The sequence below is a fragment of the Mus caroli genome, chromosome 12 (assembly GCF_900094665.2).
Source record: "Mus caroli chromosome 12, CAROLI_EIJ_v1.1, whole genome shotgun sequence".
NCBI lineage: Eukaryota > Metazoa > Chordata > Mammalia > Rodentia > Muridae > Mus > Mus caroli.
In genome coordinates, this window is record NC_034581.1 from 86,810,972 (window position 1) to 86,829,698 (window position 18,727).

Here is an 18,727-nt window from a genome sequence, read left to right on the forward strand (position 1 = left end):
GTTCCTACCACCCTGCTTAAATTTGTCTCAAACTCCTGGACTCAAGTGATCATGCAGTCAGTCTCTCAAGTAGTTGGGACTAGAAGCATGCTCACCCCACATAGAGCTCCGTGTGGGTATTCTAGGTAATGCTCTACCACATCGGCCCTTTAAATGTTTGTTTGTTTGTTATTTTGGCAAGGTCTTACTAAATTTCTCCACGCTTTACAACTAGGCTTGACTTCAGATCATAGGTTTTTTTGTTTGTTTTTTGTTTTTAAATAAATAAAACGAGCAAACTATTTAACCCATCAACAGAAAAACATACCAAGCCTACCTTTTTGACTCTATTGTAGAGACAACAATATCCTCTACTTCTGTATATAAGATATCCTCCTTCTAAATCCTAGGACCTGTGGATTTATTATCTCACATGGCAAAGGGATTTAGCAGATATGATTATGTTAAGGAACCTGAGTGTGGAGGTTTGAACACTAATGGCCCCCATAGCCTCAAACATTTGGCTGCTTGGTCATTAGGGAACGGCACTACTTAACAGATATTTGGAAGTATGGCCCTTTTGTGATCCAGAAGTGTGTCAGTGGGGGTGGGATTTGGGGTTTCAAATGTTCAAGCCAGGCCCAGTGTCTCTCTCTCTCCTTCCTACTGACTACCAATCTGGATGCAGCTCTCACCTACCTCTGTAGCACCATGTCTACCTGTGTGCTACCATGCTTCCTGCCAAGACAGTAATCTGCCAAACCTTTGAACCTGTAAGCCAACCCTATAAGAGTTGCTGTGGTCATGGTGTCTCTTCACAGCAATAGAATACTGACTGAGACATTAAGATAGAGATATTATTCATCTAAGCCCTATGTAACCACAATAGCCTTGGAAAATGGAAGAGGGAGGCACTAAAATGTTGTCACTTCAGAACAACAACACAGAACAATACTATAATACAGTTCTGATGTTGGAGACAGAGGAAGGGGTCCCAGGTCAAAGAACTTGGAAGGCCTACGGAGTCTACAAAGGACCAGGGAACGGATTCTTGCCTAGAATCTCGAAAATGGAACACCATTCTGTACTACTGAAAGGCAGGATTACAGGTGATCAGCTCACCTTATTGAAGCCATCAAGTGTGTGGTAATCTGTTACAGCTGTAAGCACGGGACCACTACAATCCCAGGCTTATCCAGCCCTTGGTATGCAGTAACACAGTAAGTGGTCATGTCACCAGGTGAGCACGGGACTTGAGGTGGGGAGTGGGATGTGGTGTGGAGGATGGGGAAGAATGAGGCCTGACAACTGCCTGTCTTCTCTGAGCTTCACAGCGCAGCCTCTGATAATTAAGGTGCAACAAAGCAGGAGCTCTACCTTCTATGACCATCTCCTCCTCTGAAGACGCTGATTCCAAAGGTCTCGGGTATAAATCTGTCCCTGTTTAGAGATGGGCAATGGGTCACACTAGAGAACCGTCCATGTCTATGTGTCTAGAGTCTACAATATAGGAGCTGATTGAATGTAATTCTAATTCCTCATAGATCATATATATAAGTATCCATGCAGACAAACTGATAGTCAGAACCGAGAGTTAAAACTTTGAAAATGACCCAGAACGCACACACTGTTTTATGTGCTCAAGTCAAGCAAAACCTTATCATGGTAAAGCGCGGGGGTGGGGGTGGGGGGATGTCATTGCTCTCTCCGTTGTGTTTCCAGGATGTGGAGCTCAGAAAGAAGTTGAACCCCAGAAGTATCAAAGACCTCTTACGGAAAAGGCCCTTCCAGAGCCTGTTCCAAACCAGAACCTTCCTTAGCTTCCTTCCTGGCTCACCTGTTTCCTTGTGAGGTGGTGAGGTGCTGCTCCAGGGTGTGTCATCTTCAAACTGGACCCAGTTGCTGATGGCTGAGGCCAGGTCAGGTGTGGGCTGCACGGGGCTCCCCGGAGGGGAGGCTGCTTCGGAGATGAGTCCCATCTTCTCAGAGGAGTCATCCTGCTCAGAGTGTGAAAGGTCCTGGGAGCCTTCATCCACGGCATGGTTCTCCCCAGACGAGCTCTCAGACCGCTCTGAGGAAGATGACAGTCCTGGGAAGTGCTCTTCAGTGCCCCCTATGGCAGATACCAAACACTAACATCACACAAGGAAGGATGCCTATCAGAGCTGGCTCCCCAGGGGAAAGGGATGTGTGTCTTCTTCATTGGAGGATAAAACGGCTATGCTAATCTACCTCCATGCTAAGAACGTTTAAAACCTGTAATCTCACTTGTTTCCAGTCACTATCCAAGACAGCTGAGAAAAAAAATTCCCCATGATTGTATCTATTTATGTACATAGGAGTGTATATGGTGTGTATCTATGTGTTTGTGGGAGGTAGGGGGGATGGAGGATGTCAGCTGTTTTCCTTGATTGTTCTCGACTTTGCGGGGTGATGTAGTCAGTTTATACATATGAGGGGATACACTAGTCAGTGAATACTGTGTGTACCGGTGGAGGCTGGAGATCAATACCGAGATGCCGTTCTCAACTACCCTCTACCTGACTTTATGAGCCAAGGTCTTTTTAGTGAGTCAGGGACTTGCCTGTCTCTATCTACCTCCCAACTCTCGATGCTGGGGCTGCAGTCTTGTGCTGTTGGCTACATTATGCGGGTGCTTGAGATGAGATCCAGGTTCCAGTGCTCACACAGCTGGTACTCCATCAGCTAAGCTATCTCTCTCCAGCCCTTGCCCATTATCTTTAATCTCAGCTTCTATGCCCAGTTTGAGAGCCACACATTCAATGGCAACAGAGGCCAAGCAGGAAATATTCCTGAGCTGTGTGGAACAAATGAGAAGTGGTAAGGAATAGTAGTTGGGGGGGGGGGGTCTATGGCCCAACAGTAGAGCTCTTTTCTGTGTGAGCGCACGCACACACACACACACACACACACACAATTCAAATTTCAAACTCTGTTCTGGACAAATTAGTTCTCTGTAGGCACTAGGTACAAAAGTTTTCCCAGATCCTCCCAAGTTCTCTACCCACCCAACTTCATATTCTTTCTCTTACACACACACACACACACAAAACAAAAACAAAACAACCAAAAAACACAAACAACAACAAAACCCAAAACAAAATCCAAAAACCACACTCCCCCAAAAGACATAAAAACAAAAACAACAACAAAAGAGATGAAAATGAAAACAAACCAAAAAAAGTGAAAATCAGCAAGAAAAAAACAAACCCCAAAAGTTTGTGATAACCGTACATGTGTGTGAGCAGATGCATGCATGTACATCTGCATGGACGGAGGCCAGGAGAGATCACTTAACTCTCCTGCTCGAAGTCACTTTGCCTTGTCCCTTGGAAACAAGGCCTCTCACTGGATCTGGAACTAGACCGACTGGTGGCCATTAGGCTGCAGCATCTTCCTACCTAGTGCCCTCCACGGCACTGGGATTAGAGATGCATGCAGCCATGCTAGGCTAGCTGCACAGGCCCTAGCAACTTGAAATTAGGCCAATGGTTGCACAGCAAGCACATTTGCTGAGGAATTTCCCAGCCGTCAAGACGTTCTGAGTATGTACATCTCTGTGCGAGGCACTTTCAGCACATCTCAATCCGGATTGGGCACATTTAAGGCTACCCACGTGGATGCCACACTGGACCGTGTACCCCTTGACTGCCACTTTCCATCTGTGCAGGCGAAGCTGTGGAGAGCCCAGCTGGTGCAGGTGAAGTCGAAGCGAACCAACTTACATGGTGCTACAAATATCCCTGCATCTATCTTGACCTTCATCCCTGAGCATCACTCTCCTGAAGGACATATGGTCACTTCTACTGTGGTCCAGGACAATAACGCTGAGCTCTTTGACTGGACCATACACTCCACCTGGCATCTTACATCTGATGACTGATGCTTACAAAAGCTCCCAAGGCAGGTCCGTGATCAATTCTCTTACATAGACAATGCAGCAATTCAGAGACAAATCATTCTGGAGGCTAGGCATGGTGTGCCAGACTGTAAACCCAGCAATCATGAAGCAGAGGTAGGAGGACTGATGTGGAGTCAAGGCCAGCCTAGTCTACATAGCGAGTTCTAAGACAACTAAGATTATAGTGAAAAATATACTTAGAGCAGAACACCAGCCAGGTATGGTGGCACATGCTGTTAGTCCCAGAACTTGGGAGGCAGAGGCAGGTGGATCTCTGAATTTAAGGCTAGCCTCATCTACTGAGCAAATTCCAGGTCAACCAGGACTACACAGAAGAAATCCTGTGTAGAAAAACAAACAAAACAAAACAACAAAACAAAACAAAACAAAAAACAGAAAAGAGCAGAACAAAACAAGAAACCAGAAGAAATGCTAGACAGATGTGGGCAAGAGTGCTTGCTCTGAAAGCATGAGAATCTGAGTTCAATCCTCAGTGCCCACAGATAAACCAGGCGTGGCCACACACCGATAACCCCAGCATTGAGTAGAAACAAGCAGTTCCTAGGGAGCTTACTGGTCAACCAGCCTAGCTCAAACAATGGGCTTCTGTTTTGTTGGTAGACCCTGTCTCAAGACAACACAGAATGAAGACACGTGATGTCCTGCTGTAGCCTTCACCTAGATGGGCATGGCCTGTGCAGACGGCACACACCTGCCACCTTACCCCACACACAAATCATTCACCCAGGGGCATACCGTTCATCTGTGATGAGGACAAGGTTAGAGTTTTGTAATCTCGCTCAGAACCTGTCTGTCACTTTTAACAATTACACTTTCAAAATTGAAAAAAAAAAATCCAAATGGCTGGTGGGAATAACCATGAAAAAGACCAAGAGTCAAACAGTATGTGATTAGAAGTTGGGTCCCTTGGAAGAATAAAGCATGTGCCCCTGTGGTATGGGACCAAATGGCTTTTTCTTTTTTCCTTTATTAGAATCCCACTGTGGATGACCAAGACCCAGACTCACCCTCTAAAGGGGTGGGGAACAATGGCTCTTCACTGAAGGAGACCCACTCTGACTGGTGGGTGGCAATGACATGGTCCAAGGTCGTCATGCTAAGAGGGTGCTGTTCATCTTCAAGCTGCTGACCTCAAGTGGACCCCAGAAAGATGTCTGGGGTGAACAGGGCAGCAAGGGGGCTTGGGCTACAGTCTGTCTCAGAGGTCTTGTAAACGGCAGCACTGGGAAAGGAGGTAAGACCAGTCTTCCTTGTCCTTAGTTCATCTGCCAGGCAGAGATCTGTTTAAATAAGCAAAGAAATGGAAATGGGTAAACATCGCATCATACTGAATCCACACAGGTTTGTGCTTTGAACTCCAAGATGAGGTTTGGGGCAGTTTCCAACATGCCGGGTAGGTTTCATGTCACCTCCTCTTCTGCCACCAATCACTCTCTATTAAAACCAAGATCACCCAGATAAGGGTTTAGAATTGACCATCAACTGACCACTCAAATTTTAGCAATGAGAGTCCCCGATTTTCCCACTGTTTCAGAAACACTGTTATCTGTAATGGGAGGCTAACTAACGGCCCTTATTAAGTATTAAAACTTGTTCAGCGTGCTCTCACCATTTTTTACCCAGATGGTGAAATAAAAGCATGCACCCAAGTGCTTTCCTGCCTCGGGCAAGTAACTTTTTGAGAATCTGATTTGAATCTCTGGCCAGAACCCAGCAGCTCCCAAATGGCATCTCTCACCATGATTAACCAATCGAGAAGGAACAAAATAGAGCAAAACAATCAGGGAATCTTGTCTTGTTCATTTATGTAAGAGGTTGGGGCAGACTTGCTTTACTGAAGAAAAAGAAAAAAGTGAGTTAAGTACATTTTCAATCCAGGTCAGTTTGAGTTAGTACATAAATGTCAACTCTTTACTTGCACGCCAGTTATGTTCTGTGGATGTTCAATATTATTTAATTGGCTTACAGTTCTCTTCATGTCTTTTGACAACCCAAACCAAGCTTTTGATTTTATGATGAACGAATAAGGATTAATGAAAAATGAATGTGCTTTGCAGATGAGCTACTACTGTCTGTCCTGAGCACGACTGTCCTTGCTAACACACTATTCAGATGGTCGAATAGTGCCATAACTATTCACTAAAATGACATAACTCAGCCTCCACAATAACAATAATAGTTAAACTCTGCTCTAAGTTTTAATCTTCAGTGAACAATTTATACTCAGAGAAAAATAAGTATAAAAACAATTAATAGTTTTGCCTTGATGGGAAAAGGTGTTTTTTTATACTTCTTAAAGTAAATGCTTATATAAAATTTATAATGATCAGAAACCTATCTTTGTACAGTCCTTCACTTAAGTTGTTAGTGTACTGGTCTGTTGTTTGTTTTTTGAGACCATCTCGTATATCCGAGGCCATCTTTGCTATGTGGAAAAACTTATTATCTTCCTGCACCCACCTCCTCTGCTGAGACTACAGGTGTACAGAGGTATGCATGATTTAAATCAGTGCGTCTCAACCCCTTTCGGGGTACAATGACACTTTTACAGGGGTCACATATCAGATATCTTGCAATCAAATATTTACATTATGACTCATAACGGTAGCAAAAACACAGTCATGAAGTAGCAATGAAAATAATTTTATGGTGGTGGTGGTGGGGGGGGTCACCACAACATGAGGAATTGGGTCAAAAGGTCAAGGCATTAGGAAAGCTGAGATCTACTGGCTTTAAGTTGTACTGTGGGTCAAACTCAGGACTTCCTGCAAGGAAGGTGAGCACTCTATGAACCGAGTTTAACAGCTCTCATCTTCCATAGTAGATGACTAGGAAGTAGTAGATGACATAGTAGATGACTAGTAGGTGACAATATAGTTCTTTTATAGATGAAAAAAGAAATCTGAGTTGAGAGAAATTAGGTGACCTATTCAACACTTAAAATGTGCCCCTAGCATTCTGAAAACACTTCTTCTAGGATTTTAAGGAGGAAAAATGTCATGGTTTCAGGTCAAGCCGACTCTTGTTTTCCATGGTAGCATTCTATATAAAGAATGATCAAATAGAAGCCACAACAAACAGGTACTCTGGAAACATCAAACTGTGGGTAACAGATCCAATCCCTGAGGCAAGATCCTCTGGTGCCAAAACACTGTAATCTTTGAGTTACAGCCACACACACACACACACACACACACACACACACACACACACACACAAGCACTTCAGAGTCTATGCACACTGTCATACAACTAAGTAGTTTACGAACATCAACTGCAATGAACCGAGACTTCCTGAGAAATTCCCCATGTGGGTATCTGCCAGAACACCCAAGGCGCACCAAGGCTGGAATGTCCACAAGTCTCTACTCCAAGGCCCTCCCCCGAGATCCTTACCAGCCACAGGACTGGACATGTGCAAGCAGCCTGGAGAATGTTGCTGTTCTGAACCAGATCTTACCTCAAGTGACTCAGCCACAAGCTCGAGGACTGCTTCCCATGACTGGCTGCCTGTGAGCTCTTCTTTAGCCCAGTCAACATTAATGCCACTGTCACTCAGTGTGGTCATGGCTGTGAGCCAAGATAATACAGCAAAACTCAAGAGTGGGATTCGGTTTCTCAGAAACAGCAGCTGGATGTGAGGCCGCACCCCCCGCTGGGCCTCTCAGGAAAGAAAGCCACAATGCAAGGCATGTGCTGACACATGCCTCGTCACAGCTCCGTGGGGAAAACATCCTGCCTATCCCACAATGGTGAGGCCAGCAAAATCCATGGAAAAGTGGGGTTGGAGGGATGGACAGGGAGAAGGAAAGAAAACGTGAAGGGGGCAGAAAACCCTAAGACCAGGTAGGCTCTTCAGGATCAATAGCTCCCAGGGGTGTGTGTGTGTGTGTGTGTGTGTGTGTGTGTACCTTTTAACATGTGAGTTCCAGATATCAAGCATAGATTATCAGTAGTAGTGGCAAATGCCTTTACTTGCTGATCCATCTCATGGCCCAATGCATACATGACTGGTGTCCTAGTTAGGGTCACTATTGCTGAGAAATACCATGACCAAAGCAACTTTTGAGGAAAGGGTTTATTTCAGCTTACACTTCCAGGAAACACGCCATCACTGAGGGAAATAAGGAAGGGCAGGAACTGGAGGCAGGAATTGATGCAGAGGCCATGGAAGGGTGCTATTTACTGGCTTGCTTCCCATGGCTTGCTCATCCTGCTTCTTATAGAACCCAGGACCTCCTGCCCAGAGTGGGCTGGGCTCTCCCTATCAATCTCTAGTTTAAAAAGTGCCTATAGGCCAATCTTTTTTTTTTTAATTTATTTTTTAATTAGGTATTTTCTTCATTTACATTTCAAACATTATCCCAAAATGTCCCCCAGACCCTCCCCCCTCCCAACTCCCCTACCCACCCATTCCCACTTCTTGGCCCTGGTGTTCCCCTGTAATGAGGAATATAAAGTTTGCAAGACCAAGGGGCCTCTCTTCCCAATGATGGCCGTCTTGGCCATCTTCTGATACATATGCAGCTAGAGACACGAGCTCCAGGGGGGTACTGGTCAGTTCATATTGTTGTTCCACCTATATGGTTGCAGACCCCTTTAGCTCCTTGGGTACTTTCTCTATCTCCTCCATTGGGGGCCCTGTGTTCCATCCAATAGCTGACTGTGAGCATACACTTCTGTGTTTGCTAGGCCCCAGCATAGTCTCACAAGAGACAGCTATATCAGGGTCCTTTCAGCAAAATCTTGCTGGATATAGGCCAATCTTAAGGAGACATTTTCTGAATTGGGGTTCCCTTCTCTCAGATGACTCTAGCCTATGTCGAGTTGAGATAAAATTAACCAGCACAATTGCTTGAACTCATAGTTCAACTCATATTTCAACACTAGGAATAGCAAAAGTCACTTCACCATTCAAAGGACTCAGTGGGACCTGTGAACACCAAGCGCTCAGTAGTGGGCACAATAAGCCTTCAGCAATAGTGAGACAGATAGGCTGCAGCCATTGAGCAGTGAGCGGGTAGACTGTTGGCCTGGCATGTGTGAGGCCCTGGGCTCAACACTATCACTGCATAAACTGAGCATGGTGGTACACTCCTATAATCCCAGCACTCAGGCAGTGGAGGCAGGAGGATTAGAAGTTTGAGGCTATCCTAGTTACAATTTTCGACTAGCCTGGGGTTACAGGAGACTCTCTCAGAAACAAACAAAGCAGCGACAAGAACAGCAGGTGACCTCACAGAGGGATTACCCCAGGCCAGGTACCATTCCAAACCCAAGTAGGTGTCACCCATTGTCATCACAGCTGTTCTTCAGTGTCTCATCTGAGGTGCTACAGTGTTTTTTTGTTTTTTGTTTTGTTTTGCTTTGGGGGGAGAAAGTCATTGGATTGGAATGCAGATCTATAAAGCTACCCCATTTCTGTAATCCATCCTCTCTCCAGTGATTTCCCCTTTCACCCATGATCAGAGCAGAACTCTGAGATGCTAAGGAGAGCTAAGCGCTTAGTTAGAGGGGACCCAGAGGCCCATTCTGAAACTTCCTTTTAGCAGACAGACAGATGCATATTCTGCCTGAAAAAAACCAAACCACCACTCAGCAGGAATACAGAAAAGAAGAGCCCCCAAGGGAGTCTCTACTTTTCCTTAGCTTATTTAGATCAGATATGAGCCAAAGAGAGGCTGACAGGACACGTACTGCCGGGAACCGCCCAGCATATCCCCATGAAATGCATTCTAGGTACATGTCGTGAGATGTGCAACGCTCGGAGCTCAAAAGCCACAGGGGAACCTAGTAATTGTGAAGCTCAGTTCATGCTGGAATTAGTTCCTCAGTAAAAACCTCATGCCACTTTTAGCCTGTGATTCACGAAGTGAGGCTGGGAGTCACCACAGATGAGCAGTGAGTCACCGTCAGCAGCAGGAGCGACGCAGAGACAACAGAAATCCCACGGACGGCTGGGTTGCTATAGTAAGGACACCTCTCGTCTTCATCAGCATCACTTAGGCCTTACACCGTGGGTGAGGAGAAGGCACTCAGCAGAGGCGACAGAGGAGATCGCCTTAGGCTGGTCCCTCGTATGAGCTCTGTGCTCCTGGAAACGTGCCAGCTGTCCTTCGAGATAGCAACCCTTCCTTAAGCAGCCATAACTTAGCTGAAGGAGACAGGACAGAAGAGCAAACACAAGGCAAATAACTGCCTGCCGAAGGTCATGCAGGGGTGGTATGACTGTCAGCCATGGTGAGATTTCTGAGATCTCCATGGAAAACCAAAGGCCTGGTGCAGGTGGCATAGATATGAAGGAAGCCCTGGGCTCTGGAACACTAATAGGGGAGAGTAAGACTGTTCTGGGGAGCCGGGTGGTAATGGCACATGTCTTTAATGCCAGCATATGGGAGGCTGAGGTAGGCAGATCTCTGAGTTTGAGGCCAGTCTGGTCTACAGAGTGAGTTCCAGAACAGCCAGAGAAACCCTGTCTCAAAAAACAAACAAACAAACAAAAAAAAAAACCCCAAAAAAAACAAAAAAAAAACCCCAAAAAACAAAAAACAAAAACCAAAACCAACAAAACAAAAAAAGAGACTGTTCTGGAGACAGAAGGATCCGAGTGAGAGTATGGGCTTGGTAAGGGTTATCTCTGGACAGCCTGACGAGGATAGAGGCTTGTATTGGGAACCATGGGAGAGAAGGACGAAGGGACCTGAGAAGCTACGGGGAAGATCTCATGGAAAATGAAAAGGTGCTAAAGGCCGAGGACTGGACAGTGACTCCAGTGCGTGCTCCCGAGAGGTGACCACTGCTCACCGTGTCCAGCAGCAGCTGGAGGAAGAGTTATCAGTTACAACATTTCTGCGGTGCCCTGCAGGCAAGGAGCTGATGCCAGGCGTACTGCACTGGGTACCAGGAGTTCTGAACTTGAAGAGTGCATGGAAACGCAAGAGACCAATAACGTCTTTACATGGCTTACAGTCGACTTCAGAGATCTAGACAGTGACCTCTGTTCCCCAGCCTATTTGGATGGCCTGTCCTGCAGAACTGCAGGGGTCCAGTAAGGGTCCAGAGACTACCTAGGGCTCATCTGTACCTGCAACTAGAAGAAGGTGCCCGGAGCATAAGACAAAGACAAGACCCTTTGGGAGTGAGACACAGCAATGGCACTAGCCTGCAATGTGCTTATCTGAGAGGGGCAGGAGTGGTGTCGGGTGCAGTGAATGAGTCTGAAGAGCTCCTTGGACCAGCTCTCTCCACTTTCACGGCTTCAGCCCTCACTACCCCTTACCTAGTTACTAGTCTCTTAATGTCTCCCTGTGCTCGGCCTCATCCTGTGCCCTATTATGCTAGATTCCAAATCCCTGCAAATGGCTGTACCACCATTCTCCTTAAAACCTCCTCAACTGCTACTCACAAAACAAGGTGAGGAGGAGAAATTCACAAAGGCTCCCTGCCGAGCAGGGGCACAGCCTGCCTGCTGCTAGCTCTTAGCATTGTGTACAACACTGAGTATCTGTCAGGAGCTAGGTGAACACTGCAGCTCCAGGGCAGGCGTGCTGCCAGTCTATCCTCATCTGTTCTGCCCCATGTGAATTCCCTCTTCCAGATAAGCTGAATTATTTTCTACTAAAGGCTGCTTCTGTGAATGCTTTGTTCTAGTTGGTCATTTGTTTGTATATTTATCTATTTAATAAACCCAAGATTTTCCCGTTGGGATATATTTCCCCATATGCTGTTATTTAATGTGGCTCCTGCTCCTCTTAAAATCTTAGCTCCCTCTTTATGACACGTTTAATTCAAGCAGCATTAAGTCGGTGGTTCTCAGCCTTCCCAATGCTGCGACCTTTTAATACAGCTCCTCACGGTACGGGGATCGCCAACCGTAAGGTTATTTCTGTTGCTATTGCAAGCGTAACTGTAAATTTGCTCCTGTTATGAATCGTGATATAGATATCTGTGTTTTCTGATGGTCTTAGGCGACCCCTGTGGAAGGGTCATTCAATCCCCAAAGGGGTCTTGACCCACAGATTGAGAAGTGCTACTCTAAGAGGTAGCCATTCAATCCAAAGAAAGAGAAGACGGATTCCTTTGCTATGAAATGTTCATAATGGGAATGTTTGTTGTGCTATTTGGTTTTTCCACCCAATATCCAAAATCTCCATTTTTTTTTGAAAGGAAAAAAAATACTTTCTGTTCCTCTTGCCGGGTGATCCAACCTTTGTCAGCAGGCATTGGGATCTTGAGAGCATGCTCAGTGGTACATGGACTTTGAAGGATGCATAAGCAGCTTGCAAGCAATGGAAATCTGGTACGTGTCCAGTGGTAGTAGCATCCGGATTCAGTAGTGACGGAACCAAATACGGCACCCTAATCAGAACCACCGCACTCCCCTGGCTCTGGTCACTGCTGGCTGTCTTGTGATTCTCAACCTATTTTCCAAACCAACTTTGGCAGCTGACAATGCAGTGACTTCTCCGATGCATCCCATAAACTCATTTCCTTCTTACATTAGCCAGACTCAGTTTCTGTTGCTTCATTTAAGAACGCAGACAGTGTACCCGTCCGTCCCCAGCTTCCGCTAGTCTCATGTCCCACTCCCTGTTGTTCCGGGTGCTGATGCTATTGCAACCTATACTCGTTTATCCAGGGATAATGAAAGCGACCGCTGTGTGGTTGGCTGCCAGCTAGCCTGAGAGCTTCCGAAGGAAAGGGATATATCCTTCAGGTTGGCTCCGACATTTTTTTTAGTAGGGTTTTTTTTTTCCTTTTATTGAAAATAGATTTTTAGCTGGGTGTGGTAGCACATACCTTTAGGCCCAGCACTCGGGAGGCAGAGGCAGGCGGATTTCTGAGTTTGAGACCTGCCTGGTCTACAAAGTGAGTTCCAGGACAGCCAGAGCTATACAGAGAAACCCTGTCTCGAAAAACCAAAAAATAAAAATAAAAATAAATAAATAAATAAGAAAATAGTTTTTTTTCTAACATACTACATCCTGATTATGGTTCCCCCTCCCTTTCTCCTCCCCAGTTCCTCTCTACTTCCCCTCCCTTTGAGGTCTACCCCTTTCTGTCATTACAAAACAGACATCTAGGGAATAGTCATAATAATAACCATAATAATAAAAAGAACAAAACCTAACACATTGGAATAGGACAAAACAAACAAACAAACAAAGAGAAGAGCCCAAGAGAAGGCACAAGAAACAGAGAATCCCACAATAGCACCAAACTGAAAGCTGTAATATATACTCAAAGGCCCCCTCAGTACTGACTGACTGCTAGTGGTCTTTGTGACCTTGGTTCTCACAGCATCTTTAGGAAGTTTTATATGGTTTCCGTCAGTGGATATGCACTCCAGTCCTCCCAAAGAGTCTCTGGGCTCCCTCTGGCAGGTGTCTGATCCCCTCTCCTATCCCAATACAACTCCTTATCTCCTGCCTGACTTTGGGGGCTACTTCTAAATGATCGTGTGCTGGAATCTTGATGTCCTCGGGGCAGCTCTGAGAAAGTAGAACCTTTAGACAGTAGAGCCTCGTAGAAGATAAACTAGGTCGTAGAGGCTGTGCACTCATGCACGGACTCATGCCATCTCATAAGGGCACTACACTACACTACACTACACTACACTACAGCTGCCTCACACTGCCTTCCAGCCAGCTTTTCCATCCAGGATGCTGGTGCCGTGAGAACCATCCAAGCACTAGAATCATGGGCCAAATAAACCTCTTCTTTACACATTACCTTACACCAGGTATCTTGTTATAGTAACGCCAAATGTGACAAGGTCGGCTCCACGCCACAGAGTCCACCTGCTGAAACAGCTCCGACCCCTGAACTCCATTTCCTTAGCTCCGCAGGAGTGCTGTGATCAGCTTCAATTCCGGGCAGTCAGGAAACTCCCGAGGTGATCCTTAATGGAGTTCACCTCCCAAGTTTTCCTGACCCCTGGAAGGAAATCTTGTGGTTACATCTTGAGCAAGGCCTGAAAACGGTTGTCATTTTTGTGGTTAATTACTGCTGATGGGCGGGTTTACTGCCAGTTATAGCCAGGATTGAGGGTCCTTCCCTAAAATCGTCCTCCTGTGTTCACATTTTTTTAAGATGCCAGCTCAGATTATCTAAAGGTGATTTGCTAATACCTCCTATCTGATCTGGAAAAATATACCTTGTAGCTGGAAATGAATTCAAAGTTTTCCTGACCTTTTGTAAGTCATGAGAAGTAAGGAGGGTCTTGGATAGCTAACTGGTAATTCCCTCCAGAGACGAGGCTATGTTTTATCCTCAAGTCACAACCTCACATTACCTGACTATACCATTTCATTTCCTTCGAAACACTCTTTGTGGTTGTGCTAGCCAACAATACCTGAGCCCAGTGTTCAGAGTCAAAGATCAAAGTCACGCTTGGCTTGAGAAACAGGTTAGGTTTTGCCTCTGGTCTCTGGCTCATTCCTGAGTCAGTAGCCCTGAGATATAGGCATGCCAGGTGCCAGTGTGTCACACAACTCTGTGGCCTCATAAGGTCTGCAGAGCATTCTCTAGGGTCAGGTAATGGCTTACTCCACCTTGGAAAGTTTACCTTAGCTTAACCGATTTCATACTTCTAGAACAAAAATACTAATCTTTTGCTATGTGAAGGTAATTGGTGTGGATTACTTGCTTTCATCTATGTCTTAAAGCTGTGATCCATGACCGAGGAAATTCCAACACAATATGGTCTTGGAGTCTATAGGAAGCGTCTGCGTCCCTCCTGGTGGTCACATTCCCCATGTATAAGTCTAAGCAAGCCCCATCATACAAATAGCTTTGTGGATTATTTCAATTTCTTACTGCTATTTAGGAGTTTTCTTTTGTTGAGGATCTAACTCAAGGCTTTCTATACCTGTTGATGGGCCTATACTTCAGACCTAAGTTTATATAGTAACCCTGAGATGATTAAAACATCTCTCAGATATTTCTCTCAGTTGATATACAAAGGAATTGATTGGGTTGCAGATGAATTTAAGGTTACAAAAGAATTAGGAGAATACCACAAGTCACTAAGCTCTGCACCCCATACACCATATTCAATTCAGCCTTGGGGAAAACAGGCACAACACTATTAGTATTTAAACATTCTCTTCCTCTCATCACCCAGCACCAAGGATGGTTGCACTAACAATTTAAGCCAGGTACATTTCTCGTTTTGTGTTTGTAGCCTCCTTGGACCACGGGGTAACTGTCTCCCCAAGTTCTGACCGAGACAGGGTTTCTCTGTGTAGCCCTGGCTGTCCTGGAACTCACTCTGTAGACCAGGCTGGCCTCGAGTTCAGAAATCCACCTGTCTCTGCCTCCCCAGTGCTGGGATTAAAGGCGTGTGTTCGCCACCACTGCCCAGTCTGGCAAGTTTTTTTCTTATCTTTGTTTTCTTCTTCTGGGGAAGAAGACAGGCATAGCTCAGGTAACTTTAATCTTCCCATTTTGACTGTACCTTTTGGGCATATGGCAATGGTTGCTAGAGGTAGTGCTGTCATATGAGGGGACTGCCAGAGTCATAACTATTGGCCTTAATGTCACCAAGCCACTGTACCAGTACCCATAATCACTCATCTATTTATTGCTATGTGGGAAAACATTTATTTTTGTTTATACTATTTTATTTATTCATTTATTCATTTATTTATTTATTTTGGTTTTTCGAGACAGTGTAGCCCTGGCTGTCCTGGAACTCACTCTGTAGACCAGGCTGGCCTCGAACTCAGAAATCTGCCTACCTCTGCCTTCCAGGTGCTGGGATTAAAGGCGTGCGCCACCACTGCCCAGCCTGCTTATACTATTATAATGAGATATTCTGATGTATGCAGATAAATGAATGTGGTGCTGGTTTTTCTTTCAAGGTGAAAATATATGGTGGAGAACAGAATGTTGAGAAGACCCTAGGATCCCCACACCCTGGCTTCAGTCCCGTGGCTCTGTTTCTCCTATGCTCACTGCCTAGCACAATGGATATTATACGTACAATTACATTTACTATTCAGTGGACCCTATGAAGTGGAGACTATGCCAGTGAGCCTATCCTAACTGAGGAGCCCTTAAACAGGGACAACAATCACACAACTAAAGGAACTGAATTTGGCCACAGGTCCAAGTCAGAAGGGGCCCTGAGTTCTGGCGAGCACAGTACTGGCCACCTCCGGTTCATATCCGTGGGTCCAGCTGAGCGGAGAACCCACCCGGCTAGGCAGAGGTGGTGCCTCAAGAACGGTGGGACAGTGACAGAGGCTCTTAATATCTCTGATGAGTGATTTGTTGCATGTCATCAGAAAATGATTATGTAAATTGGCAAAAAATTCTGGTTTTCAATTAGTTAAAAGAAAACATTACAAGTTTTTTTTTTTTTTAAATAGGACAGAGCCCCTGCTAAAATCAACCATTGTTGCAACCACAGAATATAGTAAATCAAAGAAAAGGTTTTTTTTAAATGCACAAAATTATGCCTGCAGCATTTGGAACATATTACAGGGATAGTCTCTGTCTAAAAGATTTTTTTAAAAAAATTCTTTTCTGCATGCTTTTTCAGCTCACAGGGACATCAACTTGCCTTTTTAGAGCCATGGTGCAAAGCCATCATTTTTAGTAAGAGAAGTTAAGAAACAATTTGAGCGGACATCAGGAGGCCAGTGAACCGTCCCGGGTTTCCTGGAGCCAAAATGATCAACTCCTGCCAAGGGTTCTTCCAACCAGTGAGGGATGCTAAATAGTTTTTTGGCACAGGCTGGAGTAAGATGAAGGGAGAATGCACAGACAGGAAAGGTAGAGTCAGAGGTGGCTCTGTGGCAAAGACTCATGGGATTCTGCCTGAGAACTATGTGAGTGATAGAGTCATTAACTACAGTTGGGAGAAAAGCCAAGGTTTGTGGCGAATAAGCGTCTCTCCTTTTCTCTTTCCCTTCCCTTCCTTGGCCTCCCACTCCCCCCTTTTTTCCTTTTTTATAAACAAGTATGCCCTAGACTTGCCCCATCCTCCTGCCTCAGCATCCCAAGTGCTGGGAGTTTTAGTGTACACATCACCACACTCATAAGTACTTCTTTCAAAATATGATACACTTGCACGTGTTGCGGGTGTTTATTATATATCTGAGCGAGATGTCTAACTGGGTGCTCAGAGCTGGAGAGTCAAATTGGGAAGAGACACCACCATACACAAAAGATCAGATCATCTAGAGAAAGGCTGTAGCAAAAGCAGAGAAATGGCCCATGCTTTCCCATGCCCAGTGTCATGGGGACATAGGACCATCCAAGCCACAGGAGCCAGATTCCAAGGATCCCGAAATGGAGAAGATATGCCCTGGTTGTGAATTGCTGTGGTGTTCTGTCCTTCAATGAGAGGGAATCCAGGAGCCAAAAAAGCCTCAAGCTCTCTATATCTGGGAAACGAGAGTTTATAATGGAGCTTTTCACAAAGAAATTCCTTGACTAAAACATGTGAACATGCTTGCCAAAGAATAGGAACAGGAGAAAGAAGCCTCATTGGTGAGTGCCACCTGGAAATGAGCAGATGCCGAACAAGTCATGACAAGGGTAGGGAATCTCTTATCCTTGAAACATGATAGTTTCAAAGTTCGGAAGAGTGATTAAATCTGTTAATGCAGGAGAATGCCTGGTGGGCTGCTTTCTCTAAAAAGCAAGGAAGGTGTGTGCATTGTGCTTGGGGGGCGGGGGGCAGGGGGGAAGGGGCGTTGTTTCTGGCACTAACTCAGCGCTGTTGAGTCTTCCTGGGGCCATGAGTTCTCTATGGCTGTCAGAGGCAGGGGTTCAGGGAAGGAAAGCTTTGTAGCCACTGATGCTAACACTTGCCCCCGACCCCCAAGCATTAGTCGTTATCAGTGGCTCACTTCTGCCATCCCACAGATGAGGGGTATCATTCCCTGTGTTCTTCTCGTCAACCTTGAAAGGTGGCACTGTGATTAATGCCAGCATTTGACAGGTGACAAAGTTGAAGCCAGAGAGGTCAGATGGCTCACTCCAGCTCAAGGTGTGCGGGGATTCCGACCCCAAAGCCTTTTGGCTTCTGAGGCAAACCACAAATTCATCTCTTTTACCATCATGATGGATTATGAGACCTGCTAAACACTGACACTGTGGTAGATGCTGGAGATGAATAAATATCCAATACTCTAGAAATGCCAACTATCCAATGGCTTCCTTCCATGAAGGACATCTAGTACCGCAGTGAAAGGACAGTAGTCAGATAGTCTCTCTATAATTTTAAATGCATGTCCCAGCACCAAACTACTCTGTAGGGAGAGATGGGTAAGTATCTTTCTTCCTTTCTTTTTTTTTTAATAACTAACACGTATAGTTACTGTGTGCCTAGCAAAATTACATAACATTATGGATTCTAGGTACAGGCATAAATATTCAACATTTTAATTTGGAGAAATGGAAAGGTACGGAAAATCGATTTATTTTTCTAATCCTGGCTTAGAATCTTTACATTTTTAATACCCTGAGGATCTGAGAGAAGGGAAGCACAAAGAAAGAACCAAAGCTCTCTTCAGCACCTTTGAGAAGCTTTGATCTTAATGGTGATGTAGGTGCTGTGGGTGCTGTGGAGGGTGTGACTACAGGTCACAGGTATTGGTCATCACTGATGTTTCCATTAATCAAGGGTAAGGGCAGGGAGAGAGAGAGAGGAAAAGGGAGAGGGGGAGGGGGAGGAAGAGGGAGGAAGAGGGGGAGGGAGAGAGGAGAGATTGCAAACCCGATGCCTCTTGTTGCAATGACATTTCAGGAAGTGAAAGTTGAAAAAAAGGGAGACCTTAGAAATTTGGGGGGG

The 18,727-nt window shown here is 45.4% G+C and overlaps 1 protein-coding gene across 1 annotated transcript in view; it reads right to left on the reverse strand.

Annotated features, from left to right (window-relative positions):
• Positions 1-18,727, reverse strand: part of Ston2 (stonin 2) — a 141,426-nt gene that overhangs the window by 100,138 nt on the left and 22,561 nt on the right. The window contains exons 2-3 of the mRNA XM_021179014.2: positions 4,930-5,202; positions 1,817-2,092 (exon numbers count right to left, since the gene is read on the reverse strand). Coding sequence (XP_021034673.1) covers positions 1,817-2,092; positions 4,930-5,017 — 364 coding nt within the window. The 5' untranslated portion in view covers positions 5,018-5,202. The remainder of the gene's footprint in view (positions 1-1,816; positions 2,093-4,929; positions 5,203-18,727) is intronic.